At 36.8% G+C, this 19,400-nt stretch overlaps 1 protein-coding gene and 1 long non-coding RNA gene across 2 annotated transcripts in view; both read left to right on the top strand.

The window, feature by feature from the left end:
• Window positions 1-19,400, top strand: part of LOC148959503 (uncharacterized) — a 228,097-nt gene that overhangs the window by 152,089 nt on the left and 56,608 nt on the right. The window lies entirely within an intron of this gene.
• LOC135688419 (uncharacterized) lies at window positions 39-11,667 on the top strand. The gene is made up of 14 exons (XM_065205263.2): window positions 39-145; window positions 4,364-4,423; window positions 4,678-4,968; window positions 5,605-7,095; window positions 7,521-7,642; window positions 8,207-8,312; window positions 8,584-8,705; window positions 8,999-9,106; window positions 9,578-9,694; window positions 10,000-10,071; window positions 10,320-10,405; window positions 10,676-10,742; window positions 11,002-11,133; window positions 11,392-11,667. Exons 2-14 carry the CDS (start codon window positions 4,366-4,368, stop codon window positions 11,479-11,481), a joined length of 2,862 nt encoding a protein of 953 aa, XP_065061335.2. The 5' UTR covers window positions 39-145; window positions 4,364-4,365; the 3' UTR covers window positions 11,482-11,667.

Raw genomic sequence — 19,400 nt, 5'->3', positions numbered from 1 at the left:
ACTTCGATAGGAGGTCGATTGAACATGGTACATGAACATGGTATTCTAAAGTGAAGTTGCTGTTGCGACAGTCTTTGTTGATGCTGAACTGCTGAAAATATTTCGCAGATTTATCCAAAAGAATACTGTCTGTTACCATTTCGAGGTAATCTTTATTTAATTTCATGGTAAAGTGAACGTTTCCAATAAATCTGCCACAAACTGAAATGAAGAGCCGTTTCTGAAGAAGTTCGGACGGTCGTTCTAAAGTTTGTTTGGACGCGCGCCGCTCGGTCGGCTCGGGCAAGATGTTTTAACCTAGATTTGGGTTTATCAAGCTACTCAATACGTTATCATATTCATAATTTTAAACTACTGTGAATGACTGTGAGTCTTGTTCCCAGGGTAACTTGAATTCGAATATCAGTGACTTTCAAAACAGTCGAATATATGAACGTAAATTGAAGTCGAGTAACACGGAATATCATCCACAGACACGTAAGTAGACCAGGGAACCCAGTTGAACCCAGGGAACACACTAGATTTTAAAAGATGTTTTCAGAGAACTTAATGTCATAAGTTTAGTATGTTTAAACCTTCTAATGGTATTTCATTTGTGAGTATTTCGCATTGTAATTCAGCAATACACAAAAAGTGTTTAATCCTAATCAAACATATTCTATTCAATAAGAGTATTTTGAAAATATGAATTTGAAAAGCAGACATTTCACCCAATATTTTGGTTGTAAATACATGCAATTAATACATTAATTTTTTACATAAACTGACATTCATTAGGGTGGAAAAAAAGAACCACAACACCAATTGCCAAACTGGAAACTTTGTTGCATGCCCGTGATATATTGCCTGAGCACTGAAATTTTCCATCCGCGCACTATTGCATTTTGGCCGCGCAAAGTCCCTATTTGAATACATTTCACATTAATAACATTGCAAATTTATTAAATGTGCGTGTTGCACACAGTTGTGCAGTCAGGCACATGGACCTGTTTGCGCCAGAAACAAAGTTTCCAGTCTGGACCAATTGCCCATAAATTTTTCTTGCTCCAAAAAATGAAGCAAAAGGATAAAAAAAGAAAAAACAAAGAAAGAAAAAAAGAAGAGAAAAAGCTAGAAAGATAAAAGGAGTATGGAGAATTACCTGACTTAGTGTCTTAGTTATAGTGAATAGATGCTGGCCCAATTTCTTGTTGTGGAGGTGAAACGTTTTACAGTGAAGAGGGTTAATAGCCTACAAAGATAGAGATTTGTGCAAATCCATGGTCACCAACGTCCTACAAGAGGACATGGTACTTAAATAGAAAGATGGATAGATAGAGATCTGAATGCAAGAAAATAAAGATGCAATAAATCAAATGTCTGTGTTTACATTTTTGTATTTGACAGTGGATGCAGATATTAAGTGATCTGTTACCTAAAACATCTATTCAGCAAAGTAGTTGTCAATATAAGTTTCCACTGATTATGTCTAGTCTTATGTAAGCAGTCATTTCCTTTTGGGAATTGGTTTTTTGTCCCTAACCTTTTGCATTGTACCTAAGTCATCAAGAGGCACTTAGATAATATTGGAGTGGACAAATTTGGCATTTTTATCAAAGATCATTGCCAGACCAGAGCAAAGATGTGTCCAAAATAAGTTCTGCTGAACACAACAACTTACTACCAGGGTTGCCAGTTTGGATTTTTCTAATCCAAATTCCAGAAATTTGGATTTATGAAAACTTGTTTGGCTTTCAAAATATGATTTGGATTTGGCCAAAAATTTGGCTTATTTTGGATTTATATGAAAAATTCTCAAAATTTTCTGAACATTTGTTTCACAGAGACTTTCGGGTTTCTTTTTAAAGGTAGAACATGATGTGTGAAGTGTCATAACATGTTTATCCCTGGTGCGATGTACTTATGCAAATGTGAAGGTTATCCTCACTGTTTCTTGTTCTCTTGCAATCATGTCTAAATGGAAATCTTCGTACGAGAATGGGCGGCGTTACGCTTAGTCAGAGGAAGACAAATATTCATGGATTAAACAAGCTTCTGATGGATCACAAAACGCTTTTTGCAAGTTGAGCAATTGCTCCTAAAGCATCTAATCTGTTGAGCCACGAGAAATCAGAAAGACATGCAAAGAATATGAATTCTATTAATTATACCTTATTTTTGAGAGCAATTGTCGGATAATGACAAATTAACATTTATTTGCAAAACCTAAAGATGCCTCGTTTTCATTTCTTCGATTCTATTGTTCTAAAACCTCGTTTTCATATTTGGCTTAATTTGAATTTTTGACACGCAAAATTTGGCTTTGGCCAGTTTTGAGACCTGGCAACCCTGCTTACTACATAATGAATTATTAAACAGGCCCCTCTGTAAAGAATTTAGCTGACACTTAAGAGTCAAGAGTTATATAATTGTTTGGTAACACAAAGCTTAAAAATCAAACAGAAAAGCCAGTAACATCACTTGTACAGATATTACAATGCGATTTAAACTTGAAGTTATGAATCGTATGCCTTGATAAAAAATATTGCACCAGGTGCAATATTTTTTATCAAGGCATACGATTCATAACTTCAAGTTTAAATCGCATTGTAATATCTGTACAAGTGATGTTACTGGCTTTTCTGTTTGATTTTTAAGCTTTGTGTTACCAAACAATTATATAACTCTTGACTCTTAAGTGTGATAGACACCTACAAAAGAAATTTCTATTTTTTGATCCTGAATAAGCCTAGCTAGACTATTAATACGTTTTTAATTTAAAAGTTACTTCTGTCATGATGAGAGTGGTTGTGCCGATTTAGAGTGGTTCTTTCATCACATCCAGCCAGCACAAACATGTATTTCATTGTCAGTGGTGTAGCTTGACCTTCCAGACTAGGGGGGGGGGGGGGGGTGAAGGGTCATGAGTATTAAAATTTACTGACAAAGACATGGAGGGAGAGAAATTTAAGTGCTATTTCACCTACAAATAGACAATTTTACAGACAAACCAGGGTATTTTTCCACCAACTAGAAATTTACTGACAAACTCATGCAGAACCCCCTACACCCCCGCTAGCTAGGCCTTTGTTCATTGTTAACATACATATGTTGTGATTCCCTAAATGATGAATGCTGTACTTGGAAAAATGTTTCCAGGAGCAACAAGACAATATGTCTGATAAAAAAGTAATCTTAAATCCAAATGGTGAGATGCATGATATCACTACTTTTTGGGAAGCAGGTGCGTGACAAAATATGCATCTTGTCTCTCCTTGGCATATTGTGCCAAGGCACAGAAAGACAATTAGGTGCCTCAAACTGCAAGGCCTGACTCAACAAAGTATTCAGCAAATATCTACATTTTTTAAAGATAAAGCCTCTGCTGGGCATTAAACTAATTGGGATCTGGTCCCAGAAATGATTTTCCACCTGATAACATTCATCTGTGATTTTCACAAATAAGTAAGACTGAGATTGTTAATTTTTAGGGTTGATAGCTATTTGTATAGTGACTATCTAGATGGCCTCTTCTTTCACCAGTTGCAACTAGGGTAGCTGATTGAGTATGCTCTTTAATAAATGATTGAATATGTTGTTGAGTATTTGAACTGTATTCCAGATATCTCCAAAGTCTGAATTGAGCCTTGCATATTGCTTGTAAATCTCATTGAGCATGTTTTTAAAAACATATTTAGAAAGATATTTAACCATGCCGGTGCTCATTTTAGCTTTTATTCTAGCCTCTCAGGTAGGAATTCCAAAATTTAATTTACCAACAAGATTTAGTCCCAGATGCTTATGCAGAGGAGAATAGGATTGCTTGAGTTTTTGTAAGAAGAATTAAATCTTTAGTTTAGATATCTAATTGCAATTTCCGTTGTTTGCTCAAAACTGTACCTTCTCAAAATCCCCATTGGACTCTTCAGCAGTTTGCTGTTTACATATTGTGACATAAATTAGACATTAACAGTGAGATCATTCTTGTAAACAAAAAACAAAAGTCCTTATACTTAGCCCTCTGGCAGTCCTGCAGAAAAATTGTTGCCCATGGTGTGCCACACCATTTCTGACTTGCTTAGTAGTTATTGGTCTTTCTTTTGTCCAGCATATTTTAGCATTTGTCAGCCCTCATTTGTAAATCAGTTCTGTTGAAGAACTTTAGGCTTGCCTTTAGGTTAGCAAAATTCAGCGTTATTACCGGGAGTTGCACTTTAAGATCCTGTCATAAGAAAACTAATAAGACTAAGCTCATTCTCAGTTGCTTTAGCATTTGCTGCGAGTAAGACTTGTAATACCTTTCGTGTATTTATTTGACACTACAAAATTATTAGTCATTATCAATCAATCGTTAACAGTCAATTTTTTCTTTTTATGATTGAAGTAATGGATGGGGATACTTCAGAAGATGACGGATTGATGCATGCCTCAATTCATACGTCTGGTATGCCACATAGTACATTTCAACATTTGAAATCTTTGCTTTGCATGGTCTTTCAATTATATGACTTGGAATTATTAAAAGTTTCATCAAATATACAAGAATTTCCCTATTGAATCATGTATCTAGGTTTTTTTGCGAGGTAATTCAAAGTGTTTCCAAAAGTATCTAAAAGCCACTATTTTTTCCAAGGATTCGTTTCCAGTAAAAAACTCAGGGGACATAGCATATTCGAGCCTTTTAACTTTCATTTTCAGAAAAAGAAGAAAGAAAAAAGGACAGTCACGAAAGGTATCGGTTTAAAAGAGAACGAGAAGAGGGGGAAATTGAAAGTGATGTCAGTAGCACGACTGACAGCTCTCCTGCCCGCTCTGTCCAAACAGCTACGGAGGGGCTATTCAGTGAAAAGACCCACTCTGCGGATTCAGTTGAAGAACGGATGGAAAGAGAAAGTGATTCTCGGGAGGATGCTAACCCACAGCTTGATAGCGGAGATGACATCGACGAAGGAGAAATTAGCAGAGATGCACCAGATGAATTTATAGAGAGTATGTTTAGCAAATTTCATGTTCCTAATTGTTAAATTCTATGCCATTCTTTCAAAAACAAATTGAATTTATAGGTGTAATTCAATAGTTTATGTAACATATTTTGAAGGTTGATTGTATCAAGGCCGCCAGAACCCGGGGGCTGGGGGGGGGGGGTACGTTGTCTTTTTAGCAGTGTACTGAATGAGAAGGAATACAATGGGAAGCCTCCCCAAATATGAATTTCGTTCCAACGGCACTGTTTGTTAACTAATTCAACATAGATCCCTACCAATGACGTTTAGGTTAGTGACTCAGATTAAAAACTTTGCACGATGTAATGACTTTCCAATTTCCAATTTTAATCACTCTCGTTGCTTGTATTGGTGGGGAACAGGTTCTAATTTGATTGGTGATAGGAAAAGCCTGTCCTTCGTGCTGTTTGCGTACATTTGCTTTCAAATCGCAAGCAGTTGTGCAAGCTTGTGTATATGAAAATTACTGTTTGACCCGTCTGTCAAGAAGTGCTCGATGTCGTATAGGCAGAACTGTACAAGCTTTTGGTGTATAGAACAGACCGGGTCTAGTTTATTACTCCGAGTTTTCACTCTTGATGCGATCATCAGGCAACTGTGCAAGTGTGTGTTTATGTTGTAGGTGGAAACGGTCAGGTCTACAGAGAAGTTAAGGCAATATCCAGCTCTAACGAGGATATGAGCAGCGAGGATGAGGACAAACGAGATTCTGGAAAAGATTCAGATGTGGAAGAAAAAGTACAAGCCGAATCTGATATGGAGAGCAGCGGGTCGAGTGATGACGGCGAGGGTGGTGACGACGATAATGATGACGATAATGACGACGCAAGTGACGAGGATACTCGAGAGTCAAGAGACGATATGAATTTTGACGATGCCGGCAAGACAGGGGATATAATCGATATTTCCGATAGCGAAAGCAGTATTAAAGAGGAATTGGATCACAGCGAAAGAAGATCAGCTGCTGGTTCTGTGGCAGGTGAAATGAGCAGTGTAGAGATGAAAGGCGAACAGAGACAGGCGGAATCGGAATCTGAGAGTGACGGTGATGTGGATACCGAGAAACCAAGATCATTGATATTCAAAAAAACAAAGCAAAGTAAAGAAAAAGCTGTTAAAAGAGATGCCAAGGAGAGCAAGTACAGCGACGATGACAGCGAAGAAGTAGTTGTAGATCATCTTGACATTGCGGCGCCTCAGCAAGCTTTGTTGAGGAAACCAAAGAAAAAAAGCAAGGGGAAGAGCCATGATAAAATGGCAAAGTCAAGTCATAAGAGTGAAAGATCCGATGTAAAAGACGACAAGAAAAGACTTCGGGAAGATCGAAAAAAGGTAGATGATCGGGAGAAAGAAAAGAAAGGAAGGTACGATGAATACGAAGAGAGAAAACACCGAAAGTATGATGGAAGCAAGTATGAAAAAAAGGCTGAACATGAAGTGCAAAAATCGAAATCCATAAGCAAAACCAAGCGAACTGAGGAAGATTTGAGAAGACGAGCATTGCAAGCATCGAAAAGACCAACGAAAGATGAAGCACCAAAAGATGCGCGCATCGAAAGAGACTGGAATAAAAAAGAAGCAAAGTCGAATCGTAAAGAAAAAATTGACAAAAACAAGGACGTTTCGAGGGAAAAAGAAGGAAAGGGAAAGTCAGATGTTGTAGGTACAAAAGACAAAAAAGAACACAAAAAAGAAAGAGAAAAAATAGGAAAGGGTGGAGGCGAGAAAGGGAAAAAACGCCACAGAGACAAAACCAAATCTGGTAAAGGGAAGCGATCACTTGAAGATGAGGACAGTGAAGAGGAGGTCGCCAGAGACGAAGAATATGAGAAGCCAGCACCAAAAAGGGCGCGAAGTGCTGATCTTGAGAAAGATGAAAACAAAGAAGACGACGATGAACATTTATCGAAATCGGCAGACGCAGATTATGATGACATCTCGCCAGCCAGCTCAGAGGTAGAGCTCTCTCCACCCCCGTCTCCAATTGAACTAAAAAAGCCTACTTATTATCCAGCAATTATGGGCTGCCGAGACGTTAAAGAGTTTCAGTGGCTGAATAAAATCGAAGAAGGGACATACGGAGTTGTATATCGCGCGAGGGATAATCGTACAGGTAAGTACATTGCGTTCGTTGGCAGCTGTTCTTAACTGCGTAATCAGAATCATACTCAGAATCATACTTGGAATGTTTCTCTTTTCTATTGGAAATCCTTTTCTGTAAACAGTTGATAAAACATTCTTTTCATTAGATTGTTTTTCATTTTCCTTCACACTTCAATATCCGAAACTCTGAATCTCCTTTCTTGGAGCAAAAAAATTGCTAAAGTCCTGCGATTTATGTTAGTACATGTCATGTGTGCTATGAAAATACAATGCAGTATGCTTTATATGAAAACATATGCCCAAATATTCTTTTTTTTCATTGTATTCACCTGAAACCAAATCGCCAACTATTTTGCCATATAGCGAGCGAGTTTTTGGTATTTTCCGCACCTTTAGTATCGGGTTTAAGTAGCAGTTCATCAAATTTGCTTGTAGACGAAATCGTTGCTCTCAAGAGACTGAAAATGGAGAAAGAAAAGGAGGGCTTTCCAATAACGTCGTTGAGAGAAATAAACACTTTGCTCAAAGCCCAGCATCCAAACATTGTTACTGTTCGGGTTTGTGAAATTTCCTTTTTTCCTAGTCCTTTTTTCTTTCGACAATTGAAAATAAATGATTTCCAACAATGATGTTTATGAAAATCATCTAGAACGAGATAGCGTTGCATAGACGGATAATTCATGAACTCTGTTACTCAGCAATTTGTTACTTGTATATTGTCCGCCAATCCGGGAAGTATCTAACAACAGAAGCTGCTAGAAAAACTATTCATCCTGCATCTTTTTAATGTCTAGGCTGGATTGCAAAATACAAGAGTTGCAAAAGGTTCATAATTCTACTGCCAGGATTTCAACTACTTTTTTAATATTTATGAGTTTTGAATTTTATTTTTTTTCTTGATCTTTTATTTTTATCACTATGATTGATATAGTTTTATTTTGTGAAAATAGCCTAGCCAGTTACAAATTGCCTCTGTGATAGAGACTCGTAATTGTAGTTTTAACTAGTCCATTATTATTATTGATATATTTTTTTTAAATAGGAAGTGGAATTAACGATTTATTAAGTAACTTTCCCCTTTCAATTACTTCTGCCGGTGATTTTTCGTACTTTCGTTTTAGGAAATCGTTGTTGGTAGCAATATGGACAAAATATACATTGTAATGGATTATGTAGAACATGATTTAAAAGCTCTCATGGAAACCATGACGCAACCGTTTTTAGTTGGTAAGACTCATCACCATTCCCACTATCCCTTTAGCTTTGCTGTCATTAGACAATGAATAAATTTTCTCTAGCCATTCCAGTCAAAATTTCCATTTTATTATACCTTAGTTCTCTTCCAACCTCGATTACTTTCAACTTCTCAATTTTATCTGTTAATCGTTATGCCAACTTTTACTTCGTTAGCTTTTTTCGACTTTTAGCTTTAAGAACAGATACAGTTGTGGCAGTTCTGCAGTTGTGGCTCAATCACGATGTTTCGTTTTACTTTCAGGAGAAGTAAAAACTTTGATGATCCAACTTTTAAGAGGCGTCAATCACTTGCACGATAACTGGATTTTGCATCGAGACATCAAGGCATCCAACTTGTTGCTGAGTCACAAGGGAATACTCAAAGTAAGTTCCAGTGGGTTTCAACAGCAGTCATAGAGACGACAGCCGTGCGCTGGTCCTGTTGTTGTCATCGTCATTTGTGTCTTTGTTTTTGTAATTAATTTTGTTTTTAGGTCACATATACAGTTAGCCTATACAAACCACCACTAACTATTGTATTTTTTTGCGCAATTGCATACCTGTTTTTTGTCGCATTCATTTCCAACCTGTTAGTTTCTATGGCCTTTTTCTTGGACAAAAATTATTAAAAATGTTTTTCGCTTTCATGTAAGTTGAAATAACTTGACTTTCTTAAGGTTGGTGACTTTGGTTTAGCTCGTGAGTATGGTTCACCTCTAAAAAATTACACGCCGATTGTTGTCACCCTTTGGTACAGGGCTCCCGAACTACTGCTTGGTGCAAAGGTACTTAGTCTGACACATTTTTTTTCTTAGCAATGGTTTGTTACTCATTTTGATTTCTATACAGGTTTTATGTTTCCCAAGGCTCTTTCTCATTTTTTATTTCATGCAGGTTTTTATATCGCTTTTTCAAATGCTTTTATGTTTGTATGCATTTATTTATATTGCCGCAATTTTTTTATTTGTTTTTCTTATTCGGTTTTATTCTTCAAATGTATTTGCAGAATTGCTCTGGTCTATTTTTTATTCGGTTTATTTTTCTCTTTTTATTTCTTTTTACTTCTTTAATAACTTTTGCTATATTCTATGTTTGCCTTTTTCAGTTAGTTTCAGAACTATCTTTTTTTGTAATTATCTTATTGTAGCATAAAGAGTTACATTAAACTTCGTTTTACATTCTTCCACATTGCTATAGTTCTGTGAAATATTTAAATTGATAATTGATAAAATAACCGAAAGCTTAATTTCGCCAAGGAATACAAAACTGCAATCGACCTTTGGTCAGTTGGGTGCGTGTTTGCTGAGCTTTTGTTGATGAAACCATTGTTTCCTGGAAAGTCGGAGATCGATCAGATCAATAAAATATTTAAGGTAAGTCTTTAATGAAGATTACACTTTACAAGTTCTAAGTTGTCGTCCTTTTCCATATACCTAGGGTTATGTTTTATATTGAGTTCAGATAGATTATTAACTGATAATTTGTTATTTTGCTTTGGCAGTTTTATGAGACAGCAGAGACGGAAACAAGGGGCCTGAAACAGTAAAGCCCAAAAACATTTTAGGATGCGTTACTTGTGCATCTCTAGATGTGATGCTTTTTCTCAAATAATCTCTTACACAACCAACTTATCTCGCGTTTTTCTTTGAATAAAGATCACTTATCTGATCGTTTGCAGGAACTCGGCACTCCAAATGACAACATCTGGCCTGGCCCTCCGGCTTATAGCGAATTGTCAATGGTGAAGAAGGTATCTTTCTTGATTTGCATTTACTTCGATTTGGGTAACTTTCTGCAAAGTCTTATTTTGCAATTTTTACTTGGCAAATATTATCCTAGCTGCAGCTTTTTGGAAATTGTCAAGCCTTTTTCTCCAAATCCTCCTATAAAAAAGAGGGCAGCTATTTGAAATTTATATTCTAATTTGTATCTTTTAGTCTTGTTTCTATCTTCTAATCACGTGATGTGGCCTTGTACTGGACTTTGATCTTTTTTCAGACAAACTTTGCACACCATCCATATAATGTTTTACGCAATAGATTCGGAGCTACATTTACGGACAAAGGGTTCAATCTTTTGAACAGGTAATCTTTTTGCCCATTTGTTATATTAGAGGAGTTCTATTTTCCAACTGTTCCCATTGATGTAAATATTCTGTTTTCTATCACAATTTCAAACGCCTTTAATCTTTTTTTGCATTATCTGTCGATGATATTTTTAACTGCTGTTTTCAACGAACGTTTTTTGTTTTTGAGCATCAAAATAAGTAGATCCAATGTTGTTTGTGTTGACTGGTAGATTTTTGAATGAAGGAAAGTCTAGGGTCTTAATGTATTTTTTTTTCTTTTTGTCAGATTTTTAACATATGATCCTCAAAGAAGAATAACAGCCGAGGAAGCATTAAGTCACGAGTACTTTGAGGTAAAAAGATCAAATTTCAAATCTCCATCTTGCCGTTATTCATTATCTAGAAATGAGAAGCTCAGCTCAGTCTTATTCTGCACTTGGGCACGTTTTGTCATATCCTTGACAAAGCTTGACAATCTTCTCTTGCTCTTCAAAACTGCTATTCGATGGAGATTTTCTGTAGAAGAAATTTTCGTTGAACAAAATTTTCCTAAATTAACGAGAAAAAGCTTCACCTTTTGTTCATTTACCTACCTTCTCTTTAACCTGTTAGGAATCACCTTTGCCAGTGGATCCTTCTATGTTCCCCACGTGGCCAGCGAAAAGTGAGCTAGCACACCGTGCAGTTCGAAAACACAACGCAAGTCCTAAACCCCCCGAGGGAGGAGCCGCTGCTTCCAAGCTGGTAAGATCATTTACATGTTCATCGAGATCAATCTTCGAGAGGTCTTCAACTCTCTTGAAGTTGGGTTCCGAATTTGGTTATTCTGCCTGATATGCTTTGGCAACACAGGGACAGATAGGGAGGATTTTGAGAGTTGTCTTTTTTGCTAGTTCAATGAATTAATTTGCATTGTAGGTTGTTTCTTTTGACTATTTAGGGGGCGTGGCGTGAGTGAGGGTGTAGTCTGAAATTGTGTGTAATATTTGCTTATTGTTTCAGGCGAATGAAGACTCAAATCTTGGATTCCACATGCCAGCTGCAACGAAAGGATTTTCTGCAAAAGGTGCAGGCTTTAATTTAAGGTTTTGATTGGCAACACGGAACAAGTAGCAGTTCAAGTAACACTTTAATGATGTGGCTGATTGAGCCAAACTCTATTCGCTGCGATAAACTCAATGAGCACCCTCTTTTTCCAGCAAGCAACGACATTAATGTTTGTTCTTTTGTATAATAGCTCTTTGTAAACCAATTTTTTCGTAAAAACTGTAACCAAGAGTAGTTCTCTATTTTTAAATTTCCTTTCTGAAATCTCTCAGGTGGCAGTTGATTGAAAGAGTTTCGATTCGTGTTTGCCGATACAATGTGTTCTTATTTCTGCAGTAAGAAGTCTTTAGCTGCATAAGGTTGCACAAAGTTCTACGTAAACGGATCTATTACTTGTTACCATTAAGTGTCCACTTACTCTGAAAGCCAGACATTTACAAGAATTCCGATCAACTGTTTCTGCGTTGTTATCAATTATCCAACACGATTGAATCAATTGAAACACTTAACCAGTGCACCTTTCTTCTGCTTGTATTTTCTAATGTTTCAGCTATTTAGCCTGTTTTTAACCAAAATAGACAAAACCCGCTCTTCAGTTGTAACAAAGACTGGCATTTTATCAAGCGTAGCCAACAAATCTTGTACTTTACAATCAATATTGTTTAGGGTGTGCTTCAAAACTTTGATTACGAAGCACAAAGTTGGAAAGTTAGAAGAAACATTCTCTACTCGGATAGTAGGAGCAGCCCCGCAAAGCATCTTTGTAAACTGCACGAATTTTGACAAGCTCGATGTATTCATTGTATTAGCAATGCAGAAGTGGACATTCGTAGAATTATTCTTACCTGGCAATGTTATCTCTTGTTGGTAATCATCTGTCTAAACCAATTAGTTTTTTTAAAATAAAAATAATCCTTTCGAAAGTTCCTTTATTTCTCTAAACCAGAATATCACAACAGTTATCGAAACATTGTTCATCATTCTGAGAGAAGACTTGAAAAGTATTTGACTTGACGCTGACGAAAATCTCATCTTTACTTGGCCTGTGTCCGGAGATTAGAGCCTTTCTTGGCTTGTGTCCGGAGATTAGAGCCTGTGTTTTTTCCCAAGGGGTATGTCAGCTTCTACTTAAAGCAACGACTGCAATCTTTTTATACAAGAAATGGCTCGAGATTGGAATTGTGAATATTTCTACTAAAATAGTTCAATTTGTTCCTAAAATGCTACTGACTTTTCCTAAAATGCTACTACGTACGTAAAGGTCCTTTTGATAGACAATCTCGACTATTCCACCAAAGACAAGAAGTAAGTGTCTATGACTTCACTTACAAATTACTGTCAATCCGTGTCTGGATATAAATTTTCTGCTTACCTTTGGACCTTATCCGACGTTTTTACTCTGTATGCTCTGTATTTACCCTGTATAATAATTGTAACGCTGAGAATATATATAAAAAGAGAAAGTATATGCCTAGTATGCTTACATTGAAAAAATGTTTGGGCTTGATTAGGCTTCGAAATGGAAACACAAGCTGAATGAGCCTTAATGCAAATTCAATTTTATAATTGGCATGTGCATACAAAGAAATTTCTATACAAAGCAATTTTATCACAAGTAAGATTCAAAAAGAGGTCACTGAACATAGAAAGAAAATAGCAATGTTGCTGGGGGAGGGGGGTCTTTGGGGTTGACGGTATTACGGTATTTTCCTTTTCCTCTGTCGGTAATCCGGTAATCTTTCCCAAATTGGGCGGTAATTCGGTAATGGAAAAATCGGCGGTGAACGATTTTTAGTAAGTTCAATGCCCAGTGTGCGGGTTTGGCCAGTTCTAAATTTAACAATGTAGCAGTTTAATTAGAAATATGGACAAAATGCTAGCAGTGATATCTTATTGTATCCATGTTGTAACCTCTCTCCACTTTGAATGGCGATACCCATGGTTGAAAAATTCTCAAGTTGCGACTGCAATTGTACATGATTTGATTTCGGATTATTTATAATTACTTTTTTCCTCGTCGTTTTCCTCCTAATCTAAGCGACCCATTTATCTCTTTGTCCATATGTCATATACAACATGGCATTTATCAAAAGTAAACTCGCCTTCAGGTTGGCAACTTAATTTGAAATATCTACTGTGCAAGAATAGGTCACACTTTTCCATTATTGCTTTCGAAAACAATACAATATTATTAAAATACATCCATGTTGGGCTTTTGTAATAAAGAAAGGATGTGGTGTCTTCCTTGTATATGTATACGAAGGAATGCCCAACTTAAAACATTGTTCAATAGGATTTGCTCGGAACTTAGCCCTAACCCCTTTTTTCTTCACGCTGGTGCTGCTGCCAACTGCTTCTGTTTAATATAAAGCCATCTGCATAGCAGAACAGGACTTTTGATTTTCAGCTTTTGGGTGTTAAAAGCGTTCCAACTGCCTAAAGAAGAAACTAAAAAATCTATTTCTAGTTTAAAAGTGGAAATAAATTTGTGTTGTTTCAGTTCATCATATCCTCAGTCTCTGAAGTCCAAAGTTTGCTTCGAAAAATGATGTTACGTCACAAAAGGAAGAGCTGCATTTTGGTGTTGTACAGGAATATTTTCTTGAACCTCTACTATTAATAATTTGTATCAACGAGTTTCCGTTTGTTCTAAAAATCTCTTCTTAAAAATCTGTTCTAAACTGGATATCTTCTTCTACAAAAGTATCAACAACTTGAACCGGACGCTAAGAAAACATATCTATGTGATCCTTTCCTCCAGCTAGATCACATTGGCTATATTAACTTAGAATGACTGCAAAGTACAGTAGAAGATGAAAGTATTTTCAAATGTAGGCATAAAGAGAGATCAATTGTAAAGGGCTTTACAATTATTTTGAATTCGATTTAGCTTTCAGAATTGTAGAGCAATATCACGTAACTGCTTGAATGTTTTGATTTAAGCATGGAATTCGGTTACCACTTTCAGAAATATATTTCAATATCCCCTACATTTGTTTTTAAAACATATATTCATCCCAAACGTTTGTTCGTCAGTAATACTGAATCTTCACTAAACATTTTTGCGGCTTACATAACAAATGTTGTTGAAACTTCAACTACAGGAATGGATTTATATCATATAGGTGGAATCGGGTTAAAATTATACTTGAATAGGGGGAGGGGGCACTGTCAAAAATTTAACTTTTTGGTACAGCGTCATCAGTAGCGGGGTGGCTATATTTTCCCTGGGGTGGCCAAGTCGATTTTTGTGCCCTATTTATATATCGTGGTTATATAAAAGCATGTGTTTCTAGAAGGGAAATCGATTTTTGCAATTGGAATCCAAAATTTCATAAATAGGTTTTGACTCAAAATGCGAATATGAATGTAAAAATTATGTAATCCTAACATTTGACCTTCTCGATCATATAGCTATTTTGAATTGGCTTACTTTCGAGTGTCGGCCTATTCTCGAGGAAATACGGTAGGCAAAACATTAAATACTAATCAAAAGACATTCTATTCAATTACACTGATGTTTCATACAAGCTGGCGGCCTCTTTAGTTCGTTTATTATATCCAGAATACCACCTTCAGAGTAAAATAACGTAGAGCAAATTTTTGTTTCGGGCTCCTTAGTTTTTGAACTAAAGGTAACCTTAGTCCATTTCGCCACTGCTAATGGTCGATTTTATCAGCCTAGTGTCATCATATTTATTTTGTATGATATACAAACATGGTTCAAGTTTGTTATTCTTTAGTAGTTATTAAATAGTAGTTCTTTCAACAACAATTGAATCGGACAGAGGCGGCGGCACGAAATTGAATCTGGGCTCGGGCTAAGAATCAAGTTTAGTGACAAAGGAGGACCCACGGGTTGGGTCCGACGCGCAAGAAATTTTTTGAAATCAAGTCTTCTAGAATGGCAAAAAATCCATCTCCCAGACTAAAATTCAACAAATTTTTATAACCGTTCAGAATAGACAGTTCGACAATGCTCAGAAAAACATTGATTTTTGATTTTTAGAAAAACTTTGGGAGGGAGGATTCATGCGTTGGATAAAGAAAGAAAGAGGACCTTTGGTTCACGTCGATGTTAATAACAAGAAGCTGCTGTATTGATTGCCAGGGTGCATTCCATGCACTTAGGCCCGAAGATCTTTGGCGTACACGCAGGCTTCTTGGCGTTCCGAGTGCAAACTAATAGAAAAATCTTCGTTAGCACGTTGCGTAAAATCTTCGTTAGTAGGCGTGCTAAAGATGAAGCCACGTACATAGTTCACATGAAAACATTTGACACAAAATACAAATGTTGAAAGGGTCATGGCAGCGCAACGTGCTTTGATTGTAGAACCATACGTTTTATTAGATTGTTAACAGCAAGTTACAGCGATGTGTTCTACCCGTGTACGATCAATTTTGATTTTCCTAGCCAAATATTACAAGCAAACAATTTTGGCGCCCCCTAAACTTCATATACGCCCCTATTCAGAGGGGCATCGCCCCCTGGCACGACACCGGGCGTCATTCAAGTATTTATACAAAAATGGGAGATAACGAGCCGTCGGGGATAACATTAATTGTTGAGGGATTATGTAATCTTCCTTTAGCTCATTCTTAGCTTTAAGAGCCCTCCCCCCTAGCAATACACCCCTGAGATTCATAGGCAAAATGAGTGTGATTCCACATTTAGTAACAAAATATGCTATCATGAATAAATTAAGTGAAATTGCATACGCTAAACTGTTTCACAACCGAGAAAATTACTAAGATTCAAAAGCACTAAGGGAAAAAGATTAGTTGCACCCACCAATACGCCCTCCCCCTAGCAATACACCCCTGAGATTCATAGGCAAAATGAGTGTGATTCCACATTTAGTAACAAAATATGCTATCATGAATAAATTAAGTGAAATTGCATACGCTAAACTGTTTCACAACCGAGAAAATTACTAAGATTCAAAAGCACTAAGGGAAAAAGATTAGTTGCACCCACCAATACGCCCTCCCCCTAGCAATACACCCCTGAGATTCATAGGCAAAATGAGTGTGATTCCACATTTAGTAACAAAATATGCTATCATGAATAAATTAAGTGAAATTGCATACGCTAAACTGTTTCACAACCGAGAAAATTACTAAGATTCAAAAGCACTAAGGGAAAAAGATTAGTTGCACCCACCAATACGCCCTCCCCCTAGCAATACACCCCTGAGATTCATAGGCAAAATGAGTGTGATTCCACATTTAGTAACAAAATATGCTATCATGAATAAATTAAGTGAAATTGCATACGCTAAACTGTTTCACAACCGAGAAAATTACTAAGATTCAAAAGCACTAAGGGAAAAAGATTAGTTGCACCCACCAATACGCCCTCCCCCCTAGCACTACACCCCTGAGATTCATAGGCAAAATGAGTGTGATTCCACATTTAGTAACAAAATATGCTATCATGAATAAATTAAGTGAAATTGCATACGCTAAACTGTTTCACAACCGAGAAAATTACTAAGATTCAAAAGCACTAAGGGAAAAAGATTAGTTGCACCCACCAATACGCCCTCCCCCTAGCAATACACCCCTGAGATTCATAGGCAAAATGAGTGTGATTCCACATTTAGTAACAAAATATGCTATCATGAATAAATTAAGTGAAATTGCATACGCTAAACTGTTTCACAACCGAGAAAATTACTAAGATTCAAAAGCACTAAGGGAAAAAGATTAGTTGCACCCACCAATACGCCCTCCCCCCTAGCACTACACCCCTGAGATTCATAGGCAAAATGAGTGTGATTCCACATTTAGTAACAAAATATCATGAATAAATTAAGTGAAATTGCATACGCTAAACTGTTTCACAACCGAGAAAATTACTAAGATTCAAAAGCACTAAGGGAAAAAGATTAGTTGCACCCACCAATACGCCCTCCCCCTAGCAATACACCCCTGAGATTCATAGGCAAAATGAGTGTGATTCCACATTTAGTAACAAAATATGCTATCATGAATAAATTAAGTGAAATTGCATACGCTAAACTGTTTCACAACCGAGAAAATTACTAAGATTCAAAAGCACTAAGGGAAAAAGATTAGTTGCACCCACCAATACGCCCTCCCCCTAGCAATACACCCCTGAGATTCATAGGCAAAATGAGTGTGATTCCACATTTAGTAACAAAATATGCTATCATGAATAAATTAAGTGAAATTGCATACGCTAAACTGTTTCACAACCGAGAAAATTACTAAGATTCAAAAGCACTAAGGGAAAAAGATTAGTTGCACCCACCAATACGCCCTCCCCCCTAGCACTACACCCCTGAGATTCATAGGCAAAATGAGTGTGATTCCACATTTAGTAACAAAATATCATGAATAAATTAAGTGAAATTGCATACGCTAAACTGTTTCACAACCGAGAAAATTACTAAGATTCAAAAGCACTTAGGGAAAAAGATTAGTTGCACCCACCAATACGCCCTCCCCCTAGCAATACACCCCTGAGATTCATAGGCAAAATGAGTGTGATTCCACATTTAGTAACAAAATATCATGAATAAATTAAGTGAAATTGCATACGCTAAACTGTTTCACAACCGAGAAAATTACTAAGATTCAAAAGCACTAAGGGAAAAAGATTAGTTGCACCCACCAATACGCCCTCCCCCTAGCAATACACCCCTGAGATTCATAGGCAAAATGAGTGTGATTCCACATTTAGTAACAAAATATGCTATCATGAATAAATTAAGTGAAATTGCATACGCTAAACTGTTTCACAACCGAGAAAATTACTAAGATTCAAAAGCACTAAGGGAAAAAGATTAGTTGCACCCACCAATACGCCCTCCCCCCTAGCACTACACCCCTGAGATTCATAGGCAAAATGAGTGTGATTCCACATTTAGTAACAAAATATCATGAATAAATTAAGTGAAATTGCATACGCTAAACTGTTTCACAACCGAGAAAATTACTAAGATTCAAAAGCACTAAGGGAAAAAGATTAGTTGCACCCACCAATACGCCCTCCCCCTAGCAATACACCCCTGAGATTCATAGGCAAAATGAGTGTGATTCCACATTTAGTAACAAAATATCATGAATAAATTAAGTGAAATTGCATACGCTAAACTGTTTCACAACCGAGAAAATTACTAAGATTCAAAAGCACTAAGGGAAAAAGATTAGTTGCACCCACCAATACGCCCTCCCCCTAGCAATACACCCCTGAGATTCATAGGCAAAATGAGTGTGATTCCACATTTAGTAACAAAATATGCTATCATGAATAAATTAAGTGAAATTGCATACGCTAAACTGTTTCACAACCGAGAAAATTACTAAGATTCAAAAGCACTAAGGGAAAAAGATTAGTTGCACCCACCAATACGCCCTCCCCCTAGCAATACACCCCTGAGATTCATAGGCAAAATGAGTGTGATTCCACATTTAGTAACAAAATATCATGAATAAATTAAGTGAAATTGCATACGCTAAACTGTTTCACAACCGAGAAAATTACTAAGATTCAAAAGCACTAAGGGAAAAAGATTAGTTGCACCCACCAATACGCCCTCCCCCTAGCAATACACCCCTGAGATTCATAGGCAAAGTGAGTGTGATTCCACATTTAGTAACAAAATATGCTATCATGAATAAATTAAGTGAAATTGCATACGCTAAACTGTTTCACAACCGAGAAAATTACTAAGATTCAAAAGCACTAAGGGAAAAAGATTAGTTGCACCCACCAATACGCCCTCCCCCCTAGCAATACACCCCTGAGATCAGGCATGTAAATACTGGGGGGTGTGGGGGGGGGGGGGGTGTCACACCCCCCCAATCTTTCATCCAGTCGGAAAATTTGAGGACAGTCGGAAATTTATAGCTGTTGGTAGAAAGCTAGATTAATCGGAAAAAATTTGAATCATTTGTGAAAATTGAAGTTTTGACTCAAATTACCTTGTGAACTG

This window comes from Rhopilema esculentum, chromosome 10, assembly GCF_057945365.1.
Source record: "Rhopilema esculentum isolate cy_ngs chromosome 10, ASM5794536v1, whole genome shotgun sequence".
NCBI lineage: Eukaryota > Metazoa > Cnidaria > Scyphozoa > Rhizostomeae > Rhizostomatidae > Rhopilema > Rhopilema esculentum.
Note: the sequence above shows the minus strand (reverse complement) of the source record. Positions and strands in the feature narration are given on the sequence as shown.

Excerpts from the sequence above, each read along its gene's own strand:
- LOC135688419 (XM_065205263.2), top strand. The coding sequence starts at position 4,366 with ATGGATGGGGATACTTCAGAAGATGACGGATTGATGCATGCCTCAATT. Across the intron at positions 8,313-8,583 it reads GACGCAACCGTTTTTAGTTG|GAGAAGTAAAAACTTTGATG; the intron begins GTAAGACTCATC and ends TTTTACTTTCAG. Across the intron at positions 9,107-9,577 it reads AACTACTGCTTGGTGCAAAG|GAATACAAAACTGCAATCGA; the intron begins GTACTTAGTCTG and ends AATTTCGCCAAG.